The sequence below is a fragment of the Mastigoproctus giganteus genome, chromosome 4 (assembly GCF_048544385.1).
Source record: "Mastigoproctus giganteus isolate SK-2022 chromosome 4, ASM4854438v1, whole genome shotgun sequence".
Taxonomy (NCBI): domain Eukaryota; kingdom Metazoa; phylum Arthropoda; class Arachnida; order Uropygi; family Thelyphonidae; genus Mastigoproctus; species Mastigoproctus giganteus.
In genome coordinates, this window is record NC_143578.1 from 32,123,675 (window position 1) to 32,145,064 (window position 21,390).

Sequence of the window (21,390 nt, forward strand, 5' to 3'; positions counted from 1 at the left end):
CATCCGGTGAGTAAGGGCTTGACACACACACAGGATCCTGAGCAGGATATCATCATTCTTCTCTTTCTTTGTGATTCTTTTCTCTGTCTCTCTCTCAGGGTAACTGGGAAAATTTTTTTGACTGGTACAGCATAGGCCTCAGGCTTCCTTGCACTGTATGGCTAATAATAATAATACGTATTCTCATTATTAGTTGTATTTCTCTTTATTTTATATTTTATTTTAATGACGTAAGCCCTTCTTGCCCTCTCGGAGAGTTCTATTTGTTACTGATTTGGTAACCATCCAGTTATACCTGTGAACTGCTGTGGGAACACTTCAGTTGTTATGTTTTCCAACAACTGGCACGCCCCGAAACAGTCAAGAGGGCAGAAGGACTTACGTCATTAAAATTAATATTAAATTAACAATAAAAGAAACCTGTACTCCAACCCAACCTGTTCCAGCACTATTCGGTCACAGTATGATGGTCTTGCTGCTTACTCGTTTGGAGAAGTCACTCACACGAAAGGAGTAGCTTCTGCCCCCCCCCCATGTGATTTTGGGTTTTAACAGATATATCACCCCCACCCACAAATCATAAGAATCAAGTTGCCATACTAACTGGCCGTGTACTTTTTATTGTACTTTTACTCAAAATGTTCACAGTAAATTGGCATTGATTAATTGATTGATATTAGTGTTTCTAACAAAGTACGAAAGGGGTCGTGCAGAAAATGCTATGAGTGCATGCGAGTTGTTCATTCATTTGTGTATCGTTTTGGAAGGTGTTGTGTATTTTTATAGCGTCAAGTGACCTTAAATGTCAAAGGTTGTATGAAGATTAAAACATGTCTTTCCAATCAAATTCGGTAAAATCACTTGTCTTGAAAGCAGCTTTAGGATTTGGAGCAGTAGTGGTGGCATCAGTTTTCACAGCACGACTTATTAGTAAATCAAAGAAGAGGAAGAAGATAACAAGGATTATAGATACAGTAAGTGCCGTGTGTGTTGGAAAGTACGGAACTAATTTTTATTTTTTTTTCTTTTAAACCTGCCTTGTTAAATGTGGTGTGTAAAGCGTAATCAACTGTTAATATCATTAGGCATTTAATGAAGGAAGGTTCTTTGTCAAATACGGATAATTTCCTTAGAAATTGTAACCTGCTGCATGATATATCTCAGCGTGATACATATACAGTATATCGGTATTAAATCCCTTAGGCATGGTGGGACATTCAACGCCCTCAGGTTATTATTTTTCGCCCGGCGTGATTCACATATTCCCGTAATTACCGCGGCGTAAGTGTTTAAATAATAATAAAGAAAGACATCACTTGCCTGTGCATAGAAGTTCATAATTTTTTCCTTGATAGGGTGACCTTCGTCAAAGTATAGTATATCGCTACTTTTTCCTCGTTTGGTGAGTAGAAGGGAGTCATCAAGAAAGAGAAGAATGATGATATCAACTTAGGACCCTGGGTGTGCCAAGCCCATGAGTATGGGCTAATGAGACGCAGTAAACAACCAATTTTCACTAAATAACTCCCGAAGTCGCGTAAAAAGGTAACCAAAAACCTAACCATTTTTCACTAAACACAAATGAAAGTCAATGAAAATTGACACCCATTGTAATTTTTTTTTTGTCCAACGACCGGTTTGCGCTTGAATCCCTCCCGCAGTTGTGTAAAAACCTAACCATCTTTCTAAATGCAAATTAAAGTCCATTAAAAACATGACACCTGCCCTGCCGAAGTCATAAAAATCTAACCTTTTTTCGCTAAACAGAAATGAAAGGCAATTAACACGTGCAATGAATAATAAAATTGCTTTTTGCATAACCACAAAACAGCAACATAGAATTTTTTTTTCACACAATACTAGGTTAATATGCAACATTCTCGCTCCCTTGGGACTGAACATAGGCAAAAAAAAACCAGACAAAAAACAAAAAGAACCTAAAAAACAAAAAAATAAGAAATTGTGAGGCAACACACAGCAGCAAAAAACAAAAGAAACAGTTTACCTGCAGGATGGAACAGGATAACGACACAGAAACTCAGGACCACGTGGCAAGTAACATTAACACCAGCAAACGAACAGCAAAGCACCGAACAGAACAGAAACCAGCATTCAAATGAAAGTACAGTATATGCAACGAATTTCGCATTCAGCGCTCCAGTGACATCGTGTCACGCGACATCCGCCTAAACAAAAAGGGTGATGCAGTCAGCGGGCAGAGTCACAACCTGTCAATCACTTCTTTCCCCCGTTCTGACAATCAATTACAAAGGTGCACCGTATATTGGAGTATAGCAGAGCAAATTTCCAAGCAAAAGGGAAAATGCCTGTGGAATAAGAAGTGAAAAGAGGTAACACAAAACAGAAGTTAGCTCAGGAGCATAGGTTTTGAGAACAAGTGGAGAAATACCATCAGGATCTGGAGCTTTTTTGGCATCAAGATTGTTTAAAATTTTTCTGACATCCTTTTGTTGGAAGGGCACAGGAGGCATTGACTGGAGTGTGGTACTGGGAATGGTAAGAGTTGGTTTACCAAGATAATCAATACAAGAGTTAGAAGAAGAGCAGGATGCAAGCTGTTGGCTTTATCTTTAGCTGAGGTGCAATAGAACATCATGTTTTAACAGAGATGGGAGTAGAGATGGGCAAAAGTTGTGGGTAATAGTTCTTTCAGGAGACCAGAATGCTTAAGTACCATTTGGACTGATTAATAACTGTTTACAATTGTTGCAAGTTTTTAATGTAGGCTTACCTGGAGATTTGGATGCACGCCAATTGTGATATTTAACATTCTTATCTTGAACAGCCTTGGCACATTTGTTGGAAAACCAAGATGTAGATGAAGGGTGAGATTTTAAGGTGGAGTGTGGAATAAAGGATTTCATCCCAACAAGAATAATTTCACTGATAATTTTCTATTAATTTTCTTTAATAGTTTGGAAGTGGTACAGTGGTGGACAAAAAAAAACTGCATAACCTTAAAAAAAAGTAACATTTGTAGTGAAACGTATAAAATATTGTCCCAGAGCAAAGGTATTGCATCAGATAACGCTTCTTTTGCATCAGACATCAATTGTAAGATATTGCATCAGCCGTTTCTCTAAATACGCCATTGGAAGGGTATACACACTCATTAGTATCCTGTTTTGCAAAGATGTAAGCATGGCTCCATGTGTTCAGTTGACACCAAGAAACAAACCAGTCAACAGTATCCTGAGTGCTGAAATTAAAGCGTGAAACTGGTGATGTGGAGAGACCTGGATCAGGCCTTAAGAGAGTGACTATGCTTTCCCAAGTCGATATTTGAAAAGGCTATTCCTTCATAATTGCTATGCTTGTGCTCCTGATGTAAAACTGAAGATGGCCTCTGGTGTTGAAACAAGTGCACGAACTATCCAAAGACGCCTTTTGGAATTTGGTCTGCATGCCTATCAGCCCAAGAAGAATCGTTTGTTGGCCCAACGAATGAGGAAGAAGCAATTTGCTTGGGCTGAAACGCATGTTTCATGGACAAAAGAGCAATGGGACACCGTCATTTTTTCTGACGAATTGAAATTCAACCTGCATGGCTCGGATAGGAAGCAATATGTCAGAAGACAAAATTCGGAGGCATACCATCCTAACTGCATAACACTGACTGTAAAGTTCCCTGCCAGTCAGATTGTCTGGGGATACATAACAAGCAAAGGGGTTGGGCATATTCAGTTTATTAATGGAACAGCAAATGCAGAAACCTACACTGCTATCTTGGAGGAGTGCCCGAAACCCTTTATTAAGGATTACCACATACACATCCAAAACTGCATTTTTCAACAGGACTCAGCACCTTGCTACACAGCAATATTAGTAAATTTTATGCTATTTAGATTTAATGATGAGTTTCTCTTCTTGTCTCACAAGGCTTAAAACATACTTACACCAATGATTTCCCTCATTTTTCTCCCTTAAAGTACAGTCATACCTCAGAAATGGTGGCATTACAGTGTTGGACTGGCCCGGCACCAGTTCACATTTGAACCCTACTGAAAATTGCTGGTACATAATGTCATCTAAAATTGCTCAGAAGAGGCCAGCATGTAAGATTCAGCTGCAGGAGAGCATTGTAAGGGTGTGGTACCATGAAATCGCGCAACTGTATATCCAGAAGTTGATTAACTCTGTGCCAAATTGTTGCAAGGCTGTAATTGCAGCTCGAGGAGGAACAACAGAATATTGAGGACTTACTTTACTGATTTACAGTACAAATACTATTATGTTAACTTGTCATTTCAGTTTGTACACGTAAATGCAATAAAATGTATGTTTGGTTGTCATAATTGCAATTTGCATGATTTCTCATATTTCCATTAATTAACCATTTTACCCTTTGGGAAGATATTTATGGCAATTAGGTATATAAGGTGGAGTCTTTTTATTGGATTTCATTCACAGAGATATATATCCCATCTAACAAATGCATTTCAAATGTTTCTTTAACCCACAATGCAGTGCAAAACACATTCTTTTCAAAATTCACAAGTGATGCAGTTTTTTTTTCCGCCACTCTATATTGTAGTTCAGACTTCCTCCAACAGATGATGGTACAGAGATTGTCTAGTAGACTGACAGGTTTCAAGTAACCATCAGCTTAGTTAGTCATGTTAACATTCCTTGTCACGATTTTATGGCAGAGCAATGAATGAATATCAAATTTTGCTTTAAGCTGTCAAAATCTTAAACAGAAACATATGAAATGCTAAAAACTATTTATGGTGATGAAACATTAGGTCATACCAGTGTGTTTGAATAGTATAAATGGTTCAAAGACAGATGTGTATGATGACCAAGTACAGTAAACTGTCGAAATAATAAATAAATAAATTTTCTGTTTATACTCCGGGACAACCAAATGGTCAGAGGAGTTCACATGATAGATTGAATACAAGAAACAGCACCGTATTCAGTAGTCACGGGCTTGAACCCCGGTCACTCAAGGCACGTGTACTTAGGCACCCGCACGCCTGACCACTAGGATGCGGTGGCCTTCATAATAGCAGGGCAAACATACAGAACATTTGAACTAACGGCACATTCAGATCAGATGTTTACATACAGCTCAGAGGTCTTGCAGTGCCGATAAGAGAAAATGGCAAGTCGTGTGATTAATGTATTTATTTACATTCGCCATTTTGAAAGCAAATTCCATACTAATATCATGGATTATACCACTGTTTTACATTTATTTTAAATTAAAAATCCCTCACTACAGCTTCTAAAGTTAATAAACCTCATACAGAGAAGAAAAGAACACCAACATTAAAGCTTAGTGACAAACTTAATATAATAAAGAAAATAGAACGGGGCGTAAGTAGGATTGTATTAATGACAGAATATAACATTGGATCATCAACGTTTTATGATATTAAACGTTCAAAGCACAAACTTTTAGAATTTACTGCATGTTCAGAACCTGACAGTAAGAAAGCTGATATAAAAAGTTTACACAAGCCAAAATTAGAAAACTTAGATAAAGTGCTGCATGAGTGGTTTTTATTAAAATGATTGGAAGGTATGGCTATATCAGAGGCAATGATTATTGCCAAAGCAAAAGATTTTATAGAAAAAAATGGGCATTGATATGATGATTACTTTTACTCATGGATGGTTAACTAAATTTAAGATAAGTTAACTAAATTTAAAATAAAACTTTCTAGATAACATTATTGGAAAGTTTACAGTAGTGACCATCTGTTAAGCTCTTAAAATGAAGCCAGAGTTGTAAAAGTTTAGGATATTGTGGCAAGAGAACTTCATTCATTCCTCAGACTGATGGTTGATGAGTTTGATATGAATGAGACAATTTGTCAAATTCTGCATGAAGGTTTAGAGAAAACGAAGGTTTATGCAAAATTTGTGCCTCACAGATGAGCAGAAGCAACAAAGAGTGTCGTCATGTGAAAGCTTCATCCAGACTTGTCAAGACTATCCTAATTTCATTGCATTGCCACTGGTGATGAATACTGAGTATTTCAGTATGACCCAGAGGCAAAGCATCAGTGCATTCAGTGGACTTGCAGTGCACTCACCAAGGCTGAAAAAGTTTAGTTTACAGAAGTCCAAGAGCAAGACAATGGTGATCAATTTTTTCAGAAAACAGCATGATTCATAAAGAATTGTACCTGAAGGGAGAGGGTCAGTGTTGCATTCTATATACATGTTCTTCAAATACTATTGAAATGCATTTCCCAGCTGAGGTTACAATTTCGAGAGCAAAGCAGCTAATTCTTGTTGCACAATAGTGTCCCCACTCATTCCACAATCATTGAAAAAACATTTAACACTGCATTGTACAGATTTACCATTCCCCCACCTCTCTTAATCTAGTACCAGCGGACTTCTGTTTTTTTTCCCAAAGTGAAAACTGCCCTCAAAGGAAAGAGATTTCAGGATCCTTATGTACTTGAAATCTCTTTCCTCAAAGGAAAGAGATTTCAAGTACATAAAGAAAATTGTAATTGCCAAACTGAACATCATCTCTTTGGATGCTATTGCTGACTCTTTTCAAAAACTTTTAGAATTATGTAATAAGTGCATTCAATCAGGTGGTGATTATTGGATTTAAAAAAATATTTTTTTTTTGAGCTGCTTCACTTTGTGTTCTTTTTATTGCAACAGTTCGGGAACTTTATTGACACACCTCATATATATAACATATAGCTTGATAATTGTATTTCGTATTTATGTATATAATTTTATGAGGGAGGGCAGAAAAATGGTTGGAATAAGATCTTGCACACTAGACTCCAATTATATTTCTGCTATCTGAGTCTATATATGTAATGTTATTATCATTTGAATGTAGTTTCATTTACATATCTATACAGTGTTCGGGCTTGAATTTGTAAATGGTTAATTTTTGTGTATTTATTTTCAGTTTCTTTGCTCGCTTTCCTTATTTTCTAGAAGAAATTTGGTATCAGAAGGTAATTTATTGTGCCTCCAATACAGCTGTATTTGGGAGGAGTACCCCTCATCACTATCCAAAGGCCCTTGGAATGTAGTATTAGTAGTGACAAATGATGCAAGAAAGCAAGCTGATACCTCGTCAGCTGGGGGGGGTGGAACCAACAACATTTGCCACATCATACCTATCACTTTATCTAGTTCTTCTTTGAAGTTATTTAAACTACACACCTCCACAACACCAGCTGGAAGTTTGTTCCAACAGTTAACTGTTTGCTAGCTGAAGGCAAATTTCTACATGTCGATAAACAACAATCCTTCCTTGGTTTAATTTATGACCCCTTGTGTGTTGTCTGAGCAAGAATGCCATCAGCCTAGCTTACTTGATACATCAAAGCCTTAAATGCCTCAATGAGATCTCACAGGCATATGGTTTCCAGATGCTGCAAATTGCAGAACTGAAGTCGTTCTTAGTAAGAGTACCCTTTCCCCTCACTAATCTTGTTACTTTCTCTGCATCGATCTATATTCTTTCAAAAATGATGATTTCAGACCTATATTATGTGATACTCAAGATGTGGCCTAACTATTGCCTTACACAATGGCATAATCACCTGCTTATCCCCTTTAGCAAAATTGCATATCACTGATTACAAAAAAAAAACAATGCGTACTATGTGTATCCTAATGTGTATCCTAGCAGCTTGTCTGCACTGCTCAGAGAACTTCATGTTTGACTGCAAAATTATCCCCAGGTCTTTTTTTGTTCTCCACTACCAAGAGTGTTGTGCAACACAGTTGTTATGTTATTCTGGGATTACTCTATTCATGTGCAGTACCTTACATTTGTCAATTTTAAACCTCAATTACCAATTCTCAGCTCTGCTTAATTTTTCTAGATCTTGTTGCCATGGCATTCCCTGATTACTATCATTAACCTCCCTGCCAACCTTCATATCATCAGCAAACTTAGACATTCAGCCTGATTTGTCATTGTAAATAATATTAATAAATACAGAAAACAACAATGGGCCTAGCACTGAATCCGGGGGAACTCCATTAATAACATTAGTCCAAAGAGAGCAATGCCCGTTGATAACCACTCTTTGTCTTCTCCCATTCAACCATCCGTTTATCCATAGTAGCATTTATTCAAAGAAAATTTATTTCTTTGAATAAATTCCATATTAATACAGTCATTACTGCTCACCAGTGGTTTGTTTATTTGAAGGTTCTTAATATATGAATAAACCTTGCTGATAACCAGATCAAGAAAAATTCTTTCCCTTGCATCATCTCTAATATGCTGATATAGAAAGCAGTCATCCAGAAAATTCAGTGAAATATCCTGCTATTAAATTAATGGTCAACCCACAAATTCTAATCGATCTCTGGAAAAAAATTTTTCCACTTTCCTTTAGTTCATTATACTCATTACAAGTCACCCAGTTTGTAACATTCTCATTTTTATTTCCCCCTGATTATGTAATAAAAAATTTTATTACATTCTAAACATAGATATATTGTTACATTGTTGATGCTGATTATGCAGCATTAACAGTACATCATTAATGCTACATAACCAGCACAGGGAATGAGAACTTGAATAAAATTAAACCAAAAGAGGTGAATAGCTTTTCAGTTTGACTATCATTTCATGTGATATCCACAATTAAAGGTTAATGACTTCACATCTGGCTGGAGCGATTTGCATTTATGATGCAACATGATCCAGAATAGGGAAAAACAAAGGGCAGAGTGTCCAAAGAAATGAGTTTGCAAACAGCAGGTGAAAGTAACAGTTTATTTCATTACACTTCATAATGTCATGTACACGTTCTAGCACACAGGCATCTACAGTGATAATGGAGCGATTTGCATTTATGATGCAACATGATCCAGAATAGGGAAAAACAAAGGGCAGTGTCCAAAGAAATGAGTTTGCAAACAGCAGGTGAAAGTAACAGTTCATTTCATTACACTTCATAATGTCATTTACACATTCTAGCACACAGGCATCTACAGTGATAATGGCTGCATAGAGTCATATGTCTGAACCTTCCAAGCTTGAAGGCAAATCAGTGTTAAGCGTTCCTTTCAATTGCTCTAGAGAAATTAATCTAATGGATTTATATGAGGCAATCTGTGTGGTCAGGCTGTGGAACTGCCATGGCCTGTCCATCTCCTAAGGGACACAATATTGAGGTGATGGTGGACAGTAGTGCTAAAATGCACAGGGGTATGCTATTTTGTTGGATGTCACCTAGTAATAAGCCACAGTAGATTAAAATGAGATATAATGTTTGCGAGTCAAATAATCAGGGAGCAGATAGGGCCAGTTATTTTGTCTGCAAGGATACTATTCGTTGGTGCCATTACTGAAACTTGAATTGAGTAAATATTTGTTAGGGGTGTAATAACTACAGAGAAATATTTCATTACTTTACTTTGGAATTTTGCCTTGTTTTAATTAGGTAAATTCAAAACTTGAAGTTCTGTCAAAGAATTGATAGTACATAGAGTTAAAGAAAGGAAGGAATCTCTTGATGGTCACATATACACCTAAATATATATATATATATATATATCTAATAGATATATATATTTATTAGAGATAGATATAGCTTCCAAAAAAGTAGGAGGGAGGACACTTTGCAGATAATTTCTCTAATCTGCAATGGGAATCAAACCTCAAACCTTTTTCACACAAATGACAGCATTGACAAATGCTTCTCCTCTATTCCAGCATTGTGCTGGCATAGAGGCATTGCAACTTATCAAAACATTTTTAAATTTTGCTTTTATCTGATAAAGAGAAAGGTGGTATAGAACTTTTATCCCACCTAAAATAATAAGATATTCGTATTAATATTTCTTGACTGATATATTGATATTTATATTTCTTTGCAGTGCAGAAATAGTTTCATCTATCACAGTATCATTTTAAACTTTTTTTTTTTTTTTATGTATATATATGACTTTCTTTTTCCATATGAAGTAGTTCACATTAAATTGTTCACAATTTATTTAAATTTGCTGTTTTATAGTATTGTTGTTAAAAAAAGCAGGTAGGGGGAAATGTCTGAAGTAAAACTATATTTACTTCAGACAGTTAAAAACAGAATCAGCTGTACACATGCCAAAATTTATGAATCATTGGCACAGTTTGTTCCTTTTTACAATTTGGTGAAGCAATAGAGAATAAATAGAAATTGTTGAAAAAGTCTGAAACTTTTCTGTTGTATCTTCTTATTGAGTTAGTTTGATATTACTTACTATCTAAGGTCAATAAACTATAAACATTGAAATGAGAGAAAGATTTTTAGGCTTGAGTATATTTTGCAGATAACCTTTACATAGTAAGGAATTATTTAGCCATTTTAAATTTGACTTCACATTAATGAATCTTTGTTTACAAATTTTAAAATATTCTTGAATATTAATATCAAGAAATTAATAGAAAAAGTTAACTGAGAATTATCAGTAAAATGTATTATAGCAATTGAATTTTTATTCTCCTCTATCCTTATTCAGATTGAGGAGTTTCATAAGCCATCTGTGAAAATAAAAGATCCAGATAGAGTAGAAGAAATTGTTTGTGAGCTAATCAAAGGTGGTGCTGCAAAGCTTCAAGTGAGTTATATTTCACAATATCTCTGTATCTGATCTAATGCAGTATTTTACATTATCAGTATTATTAATCTTCTGCCATAGCTTAAAGGGCAGTTTGCATTTAATTGAACATGTAATCATGTGTATAAATAGCTATGATACATCTGGGAGTTTTCATATTTAAAAAGATACCTATGGTTTTTGCTGTAGTAAGTTGTCATTAAGCAAAACTTTGAGGAATTTGCTTATTTTATATTTACATTTAAAATATTTTTTTATAATAAAATAATAATTCCCTTCATATAATGATACTTCAGTAGAGCAATCTCCTCATTCCATTAGCTTATTCATTGCTACATCCTGCCCCCACCCAAGACTTAATTATAACCCCAAACAAAGGAGGAGGTGGTGGTATATTGCAGATAATTTTTCCTGTCTTGAATGAGAATTGAACCTCAGACTTTTTTCAGATAGATGATGTATTCATTGTGCTGGCAAGGAGGCATTGCAATTTAGCAAAACATTTTTATATTTTGCTTTTATCAGACAAAGGTTATAGAATTTTCATCCCATCCTGAAGTAATTAGAGCTTAGCTCCTCCCCTTTCAGATACTACAGTAGTTATTGTCACATACTAAATTGCTCTCCCCCCCTCTTAACTACACCTTAGATTGTATCTGAGACTTGTTATCTGAATAGTTGAGATAAAAAGAAGAGAAACTTCTGTTTACTTATATAAAATCAAAATAAGTTATTAGGTTATTAGTTGTGGCTTTTTTTTTTTTTTTTTCATTAGAAGCATTTGATAAAAAATCAAGTAAATAAAATAAAATGACGTGAATAAATATAGGCATTTATTTGTAGAGATAAGGGTGGGGGGGGGCAGAAAAGTACATTTCCATAAAACTATATCTTTTGATAACTACCTCCTTCTCTGTATTTCTTATCTTAGATATATTAGACCAAAATCTTTCACCTTAGAACTCTCTATAGTAAACTTTTTTTAAAATATCTTCTAAAGAATGGTGTGATCTTGTTCTTTTTTCTTATTTTTATGGCATGTAATGATGTAACAGGGCACAAATATATAAGAATCCATTTTTGTGGAACAAATTTCAGAATACCTAAGCTTACATCTTATTAAAACTAGTTTCCTTGTTATCTGTTGCATAATATTCTACTTTCAAGAACTGAAATTAATTTTATAGTTAACAGTACCTTTGTACTTCAAAACATAAAATCACCTTGCTTAAAAAATGAACAGCTGACATCAGGAAGTGAATAGTGTAGTTGCATACTCATTTTTTTAACCAATAGGAAAAATTCAAACCTTTCCTTATTGTCATATACTGAAGAGCTTTCTCATTTATTTTTTAACTACACCTTAGGCTTGTATTATCTGAATATCTGAAATAAAAATGCCTTTGTGTTTCTCATGGTTTTAACGGTTTATACTGGTTTAATTGTCACTGATCATTTTCAATACCAACATTAAGAGCATGATTTGCTTTAAACAGTTTTTTCTCTCACTTATAATATTGAGGCTGGTACGAGGAAAAACTAAGTTTTTTAAGTTTCTGGTTTCACATGAAGAAAAATTAGGCCAACAGACAAGTCATGATTTTATATAAGCTGCAGTTGTTGTTTCCATTTGACAATGAAAATATGAACCAGTTATCCTTATATGGATATCCTCAGGATTTTAATTGCAATTTTTCTGTAACATAATCTGCTTTTTTATTCATTAATAACTGTTAGTGAGGATAAATTACAAGTATGTAAAAGTGTAGCTAATAGGTAATGATTAATTTTAACTAAATTTCTTATTTGCAGGTAATATCAGATTTTGATCATACCATAACACGAACCAGGTTTCGAAATGAACCTTGCAATACAACTTACAGTAAGTAAAATTATTGTGTACTGTTATAAAAAAGAAACAGTTATTTATTAATTTGTTTATTTGATAGAAATTTAATCCACAATTTATTCATTTTTTTAAAATTATTTTTACAAAGGCTTTCCTAGTAGGTAAGGAAAAACAAGGTTAGAAAAGAGTCTTGTGAATTGATATTATCATTTTTATTAATGAGAAATTATCTAATACCAAACAATCATTATTTGATGCTTTTTCTACAAGTTTCTTAAACAACAGTCTAGAAAAATTTATCCTTTTTTAGATAACTCTATCTACCATGCTTGCCTGAACTGACATTACAGATTCAGTTAATGAATTTGTAATGAACAAAAGCTTCAAAAGTAGTTTAAATTACAACTGGCACTTGCTCTTGAACTACACAGTGGATTCCTGTGTAAGCAGTAGCTTAACATATTTTCAGAGTTATTCCTCAGTTTTTAAAATCCTGGAGAACTGGATAAACTTTTTTAGGGTTTATCTTGAAACATTTATTTTCTGGTGTATCATGATTAGTGAAAGAAAGTTGTACGGTAACTGCATTTTGGTAGTCAGTGTTGCAAAAATATTGTTTTGAAGCTTTCACAGGGCTGCTTATAGGAAATACAATGAACAGTATTAGAAATAAGGTATATGGAGTTAAGAATGATGAAAAGAGAAACAAACAAATTTATGCATTTTATTACACTTTTATGAGAGAGAGAGAGAGAGAGAGAGAGAGAGAGAGAGAGAGAGAGAGAGAGAGAGAGAAAGAGAGAATTCAAAAGTATAACATCATTAGAAAATTAATGCCAAAGATAACAAAACTGGTGTAGTTCATCTTAGCTTCGATGGCATTTTTTTTTTTTTTTTTTTATTATTATTATAATTGTAAAATTTAGTGAGGTTAGCTTATATTTGAATAAATAAGATATGAATTAATTTTAATTAAAGAAAATTTATTTTAAAGTATAAATCTGCATATTTGATCACTTGGAAATGATAAGGCCACTTATTTGATCAGGTTTTTAGTTATTACCTATAAAGCATCAAAGGTGGTGCTGCAAAGCTTCAAGTGAGTTATATTTTGCAATATCTGTATAAGATCTCAGGGCTTAACTAATCAGGACTCATCAAGGTTTTTTTTAATGTTTGATAGGATTTATTCAAGATTGTTTAAAGCAATCCATTAGCAGATAATTTCATTCCAGTCTTTGTTTACTTACAGAAGAGATTAAACACTGAAGTTGCTTGAAAGGAGAAGATTACAAACACACTATACATTAAAATAAAGCATAACCAATAAAAAATATAAAAAATAATAATAATAATAAATAAATTCCACCAATTTTCGGGATATTAGAATTTTTCCAGTTTGAATGTGGGGTATGCGATAAAACTATTATACCTTTTAACTTGGCTGAGCAAGATAGTATTGAACATGAGAGGAAAGCTCCTAAAGCAGATTCCATGGTTAATTTCATCCATAAATAGTAACTTAATTAATTTACACACACACACACACACACACACACACACACACACACACACACACACACACACACACACACACACACACACTTTCACTCAGCCACATATGTAAGTCAAACTAGTCACTGGATCACGCAAACATACTATGACCAGCTTATGTTGCTGTAATTTTCAAGAGTAGTCTGTATTAAGTTACAAAGATTCACTGAATGAGTGACAGTGCTAAAAGAGATGTCACCTTTTTGCATGGATTACAAGTATTAAACAGCAAATAATATCCCCAAAATATGGAGATACTCAATTCCAAGTAAATAATATGATTATGCCTGTGTTTTAGTTTACAACTCATATACATCAAGCTACATGATTGTTATGACAGTCTTAAAAACAAAACTTAGTGATGTTATTACATACAAAAAAAAATGTGAGAAATATTTTGCATTACTCAATAGTTAATATATATATATATTTTTCCCTCTATTGTAAAAGTACACTGAAAGGACAGAATACACAAGATACCTGGTTCCTGAGAAACGCAACACTGTCACCTCTCTTGCTAGTGGACGAACCCACCACTTGACAGATATATAGGTACACTGCATTCACGTAGATGGTAATTCGATGTCAGTATGGATAAACACCGTGAGTTAACTGACTTTGAAAGAGAGATTGATAGTGGGTGCCTGACACATGGGTCACTCTGTCGCAGAGGTGGTACAGAAATTGCACTATCCCTGTTCAACAGTATCAAGAGTGTATCGGGAATACGCCAGTTCCGGAATAAAATCTCATTGTGGACAGTGCTGTGGGAGGAGAAAGGTGGTGGATGAATGTGGCCATCGACATCTGTCTCACATTGTTTCAACCAACCAGAGAGCAACGGTGGCACAAATCATCGCCGACTTCAACAAGGGAGGTGCCAGAAACGTCTCCACCAAGACCATCAGGCAATCATTAGCCACAATAGATTACAGGAGCCGCAGACCCACCAGTATCCCATTGCTAAAACCATGACACGGGACTGTGTCAACTGCGCAAAAAACATCGGCACTAGACCTTGGATTATTGGAGATGGGTCTCCTGGTTTGATGAGTCCCATTTCCAGTTGTTTCGAGGAGACAGGAGCATATCTGTCAGAAACTGCGCAAAGCTATGCACCCGTCATGTCAAAAAGGAACTGTTCAGGCAGGTAGATGGTCAGGAATGGTCTGGGGCGTGTTCAACTGGCACATGTTGGGACCTCTGGTATGTCTAGAGACGCACTCTGAATGATCCAGGTTACATGTCCATCCTTGCAGACCATCTGCATCCCTTCATGGTCATCATGCACCCACAGGGCAATGGACTCTTCCAACAGAACAATGTACCGCCCCACAGAGCCATGGTGAACATGGTTTGAAGAGAATTCTGCATATTTTACCACCATGGAATGGCCTCTCCGTTCACTGGACATGAACTCTGTGGAACATCTTTGGGATTCTGTGGAAACGGCCATTCGAGCTTTCGATCCTCCATCCAGGAATGCAACGGAATTATGGACAGTGGTGCAGCAAGCATGAATGGAAATATGTGGGATGCTGTGAACTAGTGGGCTCAATGCCTTGCAATGTGACTGCCCTTATCCTGGTGAAAGGTGGGCCTAACCATTACTCGTTAAGTATCCCATGATTTCGGTCCACCGAGTGTACTTTCTTTGACACATATTTATTGTTATTCTCTCTCATATCAGGTGTGCTCATTTGGTAGCTTACAGTGTCGGCATTGGGAAATCACACTTTTGTATTGTTTTGTATTGTCCTATATAGTTATTGTCTTCCTGTATGCATATGAAAAAAATGTATACATTGCATTCCAAAATTGTTCAGACTTTTACTTTGACAGGTATCCTGCATCTTAATGGACTGTGACGAATAGCAGTTATTGCCATGCCACTTGCATTAGTGGATTTTGAGCAAATCATTATAAGGGAAGTGGTTTGTTATTATTAGTTTTTTTTTTTTTTTTGAAATTTATCACTTATGCATATGAAAACTTTCTGTAAGTTTTTATGTTTAACATGGGGGCCACTTTAAATGAATACCTACAACTTGTACATACATTCTGTACATTTACTTAACTTTCTTCCTCCAGTTAGAAGCCAGCACCGAAGAACCGAGATGATATTGGTCTATTTAAGTTTGTATTTTATTTAAATTACAACATCCAAATTCCATTTTATCTAAATCACAGTGACTAGCAGGAAACAAGCATACAGTTTCAAACCACACTACTCTCATTAGCATTAGTAGAGGCATATGATGCAAGAAAGCAAGTTTATACAGCATCAGCCAAAAAAAAAGAAGAAAAAAAAAATTTCCCATTTCACCCATCCATTCTCTCCAAATGATTGTCTAGTTCTGATTTTAATTTATTTAAGCTGTCAACTTCCCCGAAAGATGAAAGTTTGTTCCAGTAATCAACCATCCACTGGCTAAAAGCAAATTTCCACACATCTATTCTGCAGCTGTCTTTCCTCAGTTTGAATTTATGTCCCCTCAGGCGATTAATCTGGGCAAGAGGAAGAATTCTATCATCATTGAACTTGCTCAAACCATTCGAGGCTTTATACACCTCAATCAGATCACCTCACAGGTGCCTAGTCTCCAGACACTGCAATTTGCAGAACTTAAGCCTTTCTTCATAAGAGTAACCATTTGTTCCATCCACCAATCTCTTTGTCTCTGTACTCGTTCCAGCCGCTCTACATCCTAAAATGAGGCCTCCGGACTTGTATACAGTACTCAAGGTGTGGTCTGACCATAGCCTTATAAAAGGGGATAATCACCTCCCTGCTAGAAAAATTCCTGTATATCATTGACAAGACACCATGAATTACTCTTGCAGATTGTCTGCACTGCTCAGAAAACTTCACATCTGACTGCACAATTACCCCAGGTCTTTTTAGTTCTCCACTACCCTGAGTGTAGTACCATACAGTTGATATGTTACTCTGGGGCTACTGCTACCCATATGCAGTACTTTACATTTGTCAATGTTAAACTTCAGTTGCCTCTTCTCAGCCCATCGGTTCAATTTTTTTAGATCCTGTTGCATTAGCACACTATCATTAGTGTCGTTAACAACCCTGCCAACTTGGACATTAAGCCTGTTATACCTTCATTAATAAATACATGTAGTTTTTGCTTTACAAGTTTTTTTTTTTTTTTTTTCAAATATGAAGTATCAACAGAATCGAAAATACGAATATTAATTGCAATAAATAAATGCTAAACATTCATAAATACGACATTTCAAACTAGCTACACAGTACATTACTACTGTGTGTGCATTTATTTGTTCAGGCAGAGATAAGGAGGGACGTCCAACTCTTAAAAAGTTTTGGGGGAAAATCCATATTTTAGGTGCAATCAAAATAATAAAATGAGCCTGGGAAAAAAAAAACCGAGAAGAACATGGTGTTTGAAATAAACTCTGTCATCATTTTATTGATAAATTTGAAGGATTTCAAGAAGCAGTCGTTGATATTACTAACCAATTGCAGCTTGAGGTTTCAACAACTAACATCACTGATCTGCTTCAAACATACAATGGAGAGCTCACAAATCATGACCCCTATGAAATGCCGAAATGTGAAGCAGCTGAGGAAAAAGATTTAACAGATGAAACTCCTGTTCTTTCCTTTACTCTCAAGATGCTTGACAAAGCTTTTCAGCATATAGAAAAAGCAATTGAGATTTTCGAGTTACAAGATTCAAATTTCAAGTGCACTAGAAAAGTTGCTACAGATTTAAAAAATGCTTATGCATGCTATCATTAAATTTCTAAAGAAAAGAGAAGACTGTCTTGGAAACAACTCTTGAAGCATTTCCGAAGAAGAAAACGCTCCTTGTGCTTCCTATGAACCAACGGGTGCCAAACCAACAATGAGTGAAGAACCATCAAGAGTGTGCATTTAGTCAATGATAATGAAGAATAAACATTCTTTAATATTTGTATGACATAAATAATTTCTTTATTATTATAGTTTACTTGATTTTAAAGGTTATGTTTTCATTTCTTTGGATAAATAAATCATTGTTTAAGCATAAACTATTGTTTTGTTGACCTTTATTTAACATTACGTCTATGAGAAAAAATTTGACTTTACGAGCTCGTGCTAGGAACAAATTAACTTGTAAAGTCGAGAACTACCTGTACAGAAAACAACAATGGGCCCAACAACGAACACTGGGTGATTCCACTAATAACATTAGTCCATGAGAGCCATGTCCACTGATTACCACTCTCTGTCTTCTCCCACTCAACCATCCCTTTATCCATAAAGTTATCAGGTGTTAGCTTTCCATTGCTATGTTGGTAGAACAGTTGGAACTATAGCAACTTGTTTCGTAATATATTATAGTTAAAAATATATTTTGTATAACTAATTTTCCTTGGTATACAGCACAGCACACAATCTCGAAACGACCAGTTAGCTTTAGTCTGCCCAAATGCTGCCATGTTAACTTCACATAAAGTATAGAAGTTTAGTTCTTTTTTATTATTATTTCTTTTTTTGTTACAGATATCTTAGACAACAGTCCAGTTATTCCAGATGAAAATAGGCAACAGGTAAAAAATTTTTCTTCATTAATGATTTGACATGTGTGTACATATATGTGTATATATGAGGCATTTCATAACATGTGGATCATACTTTCAGGATCAGTTTGGCACCTGAAAGCAAGGGAACAATGTTTATATAAACATATGTCCAAAATCTCTGTTTACAGGCCTTTTTTATGTACCAAAGAATTTACATGTCATCATCCTGTCATGGTAGGATGATGGCATATTAGCACTCTACTGTATCAGTCAAAGAGAGAGCAGACCTGTTGATTAACTAAAGGAAAGATCAGGTGACTGGTAAACAATTTTTGCTGAAATTTAATTTCTTTAATTTTGAAATCTTATTTCGGTAATTTTATGAAATTAATTTCTACAATATTTTGTATACTTAATCCTTAACTTTTCTAAAGTATTTTTACTAACTTAAATTTTCTGGTAACTTAATTTAACTTTACTAGTGGATAAAGTTTTGGTAACTATTAATGTCTGTAATACCTTGTTAATTTAAATTCTCTAATATATTCTATTTTTATCAAGTTCAGATTTTGCCTACATTTGAACTTAATGGTTTTTACATGATCCAATTTCAATACAAAGTCCAAGGGCATCATGAGTTTGTCACTTATATAGCCTGTAGTATGTGTTCTAGGATCAGTATAGTAGACAAACAAATCTCAACTGATGATTGTTTCCTTTGCAACTGATGTAAGGAGTGTACCAATCTCAAATTAAACCTTGGTGCATTACTAGAAGGATTTGAGTCACTGAAGAAACAAATTTAATTGGGAGCTCATCAAGGACTCAAGTATCTCATTACCTGCCAAGTGACCACAATTTAGGTCCCAGAGCAGAATAGTCAAGTGCATACTGCTATGATTGAAGGAGATTTAGATTTATTGAGAGATTCTGCTGTTGGGGAAATGGGTAACATTTTTTGTAATAAAGGTAGGTGGACCAGAACCAGTGTTTGCCGGGATCAACAATTGGTGATGTTACCAACAGGCTGTCAGATTTTAAGGAGGGTAAAGAGAGCATTATTATTCATGTGAGTACTAGCAATATTCAGCAAACATCACATGACGATTTGATGGATAACACTACTCTGCATTTTGAAAAAAGTTCACTGGTTTTTCTCAGAAAAGGGTGTTTCTGTTCTGAATCATTTTCTATTGCTGATTTCAAAAATGACTTTCATTTGTTTCCATAACGTTATTCAAAACTCACAAAAAAAAAATTTGATTTTTCACAAATTTTTATTAATTTTGGCAGAATCTGTGCACTGAGATTATAACAAAATGTTACTTTTACAAGCCTTCTATATTTAAATATATGTTTAAAACATTATTAAAAAGGACAGTGTGTTGTAAAAATTCCACTAAACACCTCTCATTTTAAAAACTGATCTACAATGGGTCAAATTTTCATTTTTTTGCAGATCCTTCTATTTTACAGTTCCTCTTCAGCAGCCAGCAATAGTCAGCCATCATGTTGACATTCCACCTCCCCTGGTACCTCATCTCCATGTCCTTAATGTCCTGATGAATGAAACCTCTCACCCTGTTCTTCACTAACACTTTCTAAATTTTCTGGGAAGTAGTCAATGTGGGAGTGTAAAAAATGTACCTTGACACATGTTGCAGCACAGTTTCTTGAAGTTTGCCAACATATTTCAACTATATTCTTGGAGTCTTGATCCTTGTTTGTTGTTCCATGTTCCATAAGAAGTTCTCAACAACAGAGCTGAAGCTAATCCATGTCTGTTTTTCTCTTTTATTCATAGTTCCCTCAAAATCTTAATACCCCATCAGTTTGCAAATTTGAGGTCCAACAAAATGTTGGACTTGTTTTAGCTTCTTGGGTGATCAATGGGAAATTTAGTACAAAGATAGTCAAAATAGAGATCTTCCTGAGGTAATTCATAAACTGTTTCATCAAACCCAGTTTGATGTGCAAGGATGGAAGGAGGACAATTTTAGGATCTACCAGTGGTTTATGAATTATGTTCTTTGATCCAGGCAACAAAGTGCTATTCTTTGGCCTGACCTTGACATTCCATTGCTTACTCCTTGCCAGACTGTCCCATTTACACAAAAAGCAAGGCATTTTGTGCAGCCAGATTGCCGTTCAAGTAACATCCTATCACTTTAAAGTTAGCACAGACCACTCAACCATGTTTTTCGTGCTTAATATTTGTCAACGACTTCTTCAAGTTTTCATGTTTCTTTCAGAGTGAGCTACTGGAATTGACCCATATTTATTTCCATTGTGGAGCAATACACCTTTGAGATCCATCTTTGATGAATCAATAAAAAGTCTCCACTGTATAGGATTGTAACTAATTCCTAAATACAGTAGAATGTCGGTTATCCAGAAGTCAGTAACCCAGAACATCAGTTACCTGGAATAATTTGAGAGGCTGATCTTTCTTCTTTTTTTTTTATTAGTGGTAGTACAGTAAGCTCCGGTTATAGTGATCAAATTTGCAAATTGAATTTTGATTAAAATAAGCGAAAGATCGAGTTTACTATTTATAACAGATTGTACAAACAAAAAGCCCAATAAACCAAAAACTGCAAATTGTTTTTATTGTTTAATGGTTATGACCTCTAGAATTCTATGTGACCTTCAGAAACATGCTTCAAAAATATCACAGAGATTAGTTTAGCTCCAGATTCGGTAAGAATAATATTGGCCCGAAAGTGTGCGATTTATTATTTTCTCAATTTTTTACGGTAAAATATGAACGAAAAGAAAACACATAATTTTAACATTGCAACAAAAAAAGAAAATTATTAATAGAATTAGAAAGGGTGAAAATTTGGGAAATCTCTCCAAAGAGTTTA

At 34.9% G+C, this 21,390-nt stretch overlaps 1 protein-coding gene across 1 annotated transcript in view; it reads left to right on the forward strand.

The window, feature by feature from the left end:
- The first annotated feature begins 764 nt into the window (after positions 1 to 764).
- LOC150086579 (cytosolic 5'-nucleotidase 3-like) overlaps positions 765 to 21,390 on the forward strand; it is a 55,694-nt gene continuing 35,068 nt past the window's right edge. Inside the window, exons 1-4 of the mRNA XM_090371466.1 lie at positions 765 to 974; positions 10,477 to 10,575; positions 12,388 to 12,457; positions 18,504 to 18,550. Of these exons, the coding sequence (XP_090227592.1) occupies positions 831 to 974; positions 10,477 to 10,575; positions 12,388 to 12,457; positions 18,504 to 18,550 (360 nt within the window). The 5' untranslated portion in view covers positions 765 to 830. The remainder of the gene's footprint in view (positions 975 to 10,476; positions 10,576 to 12,387; positions 12,458 to 18,503; positions 18,551 to 21,390) is intronic.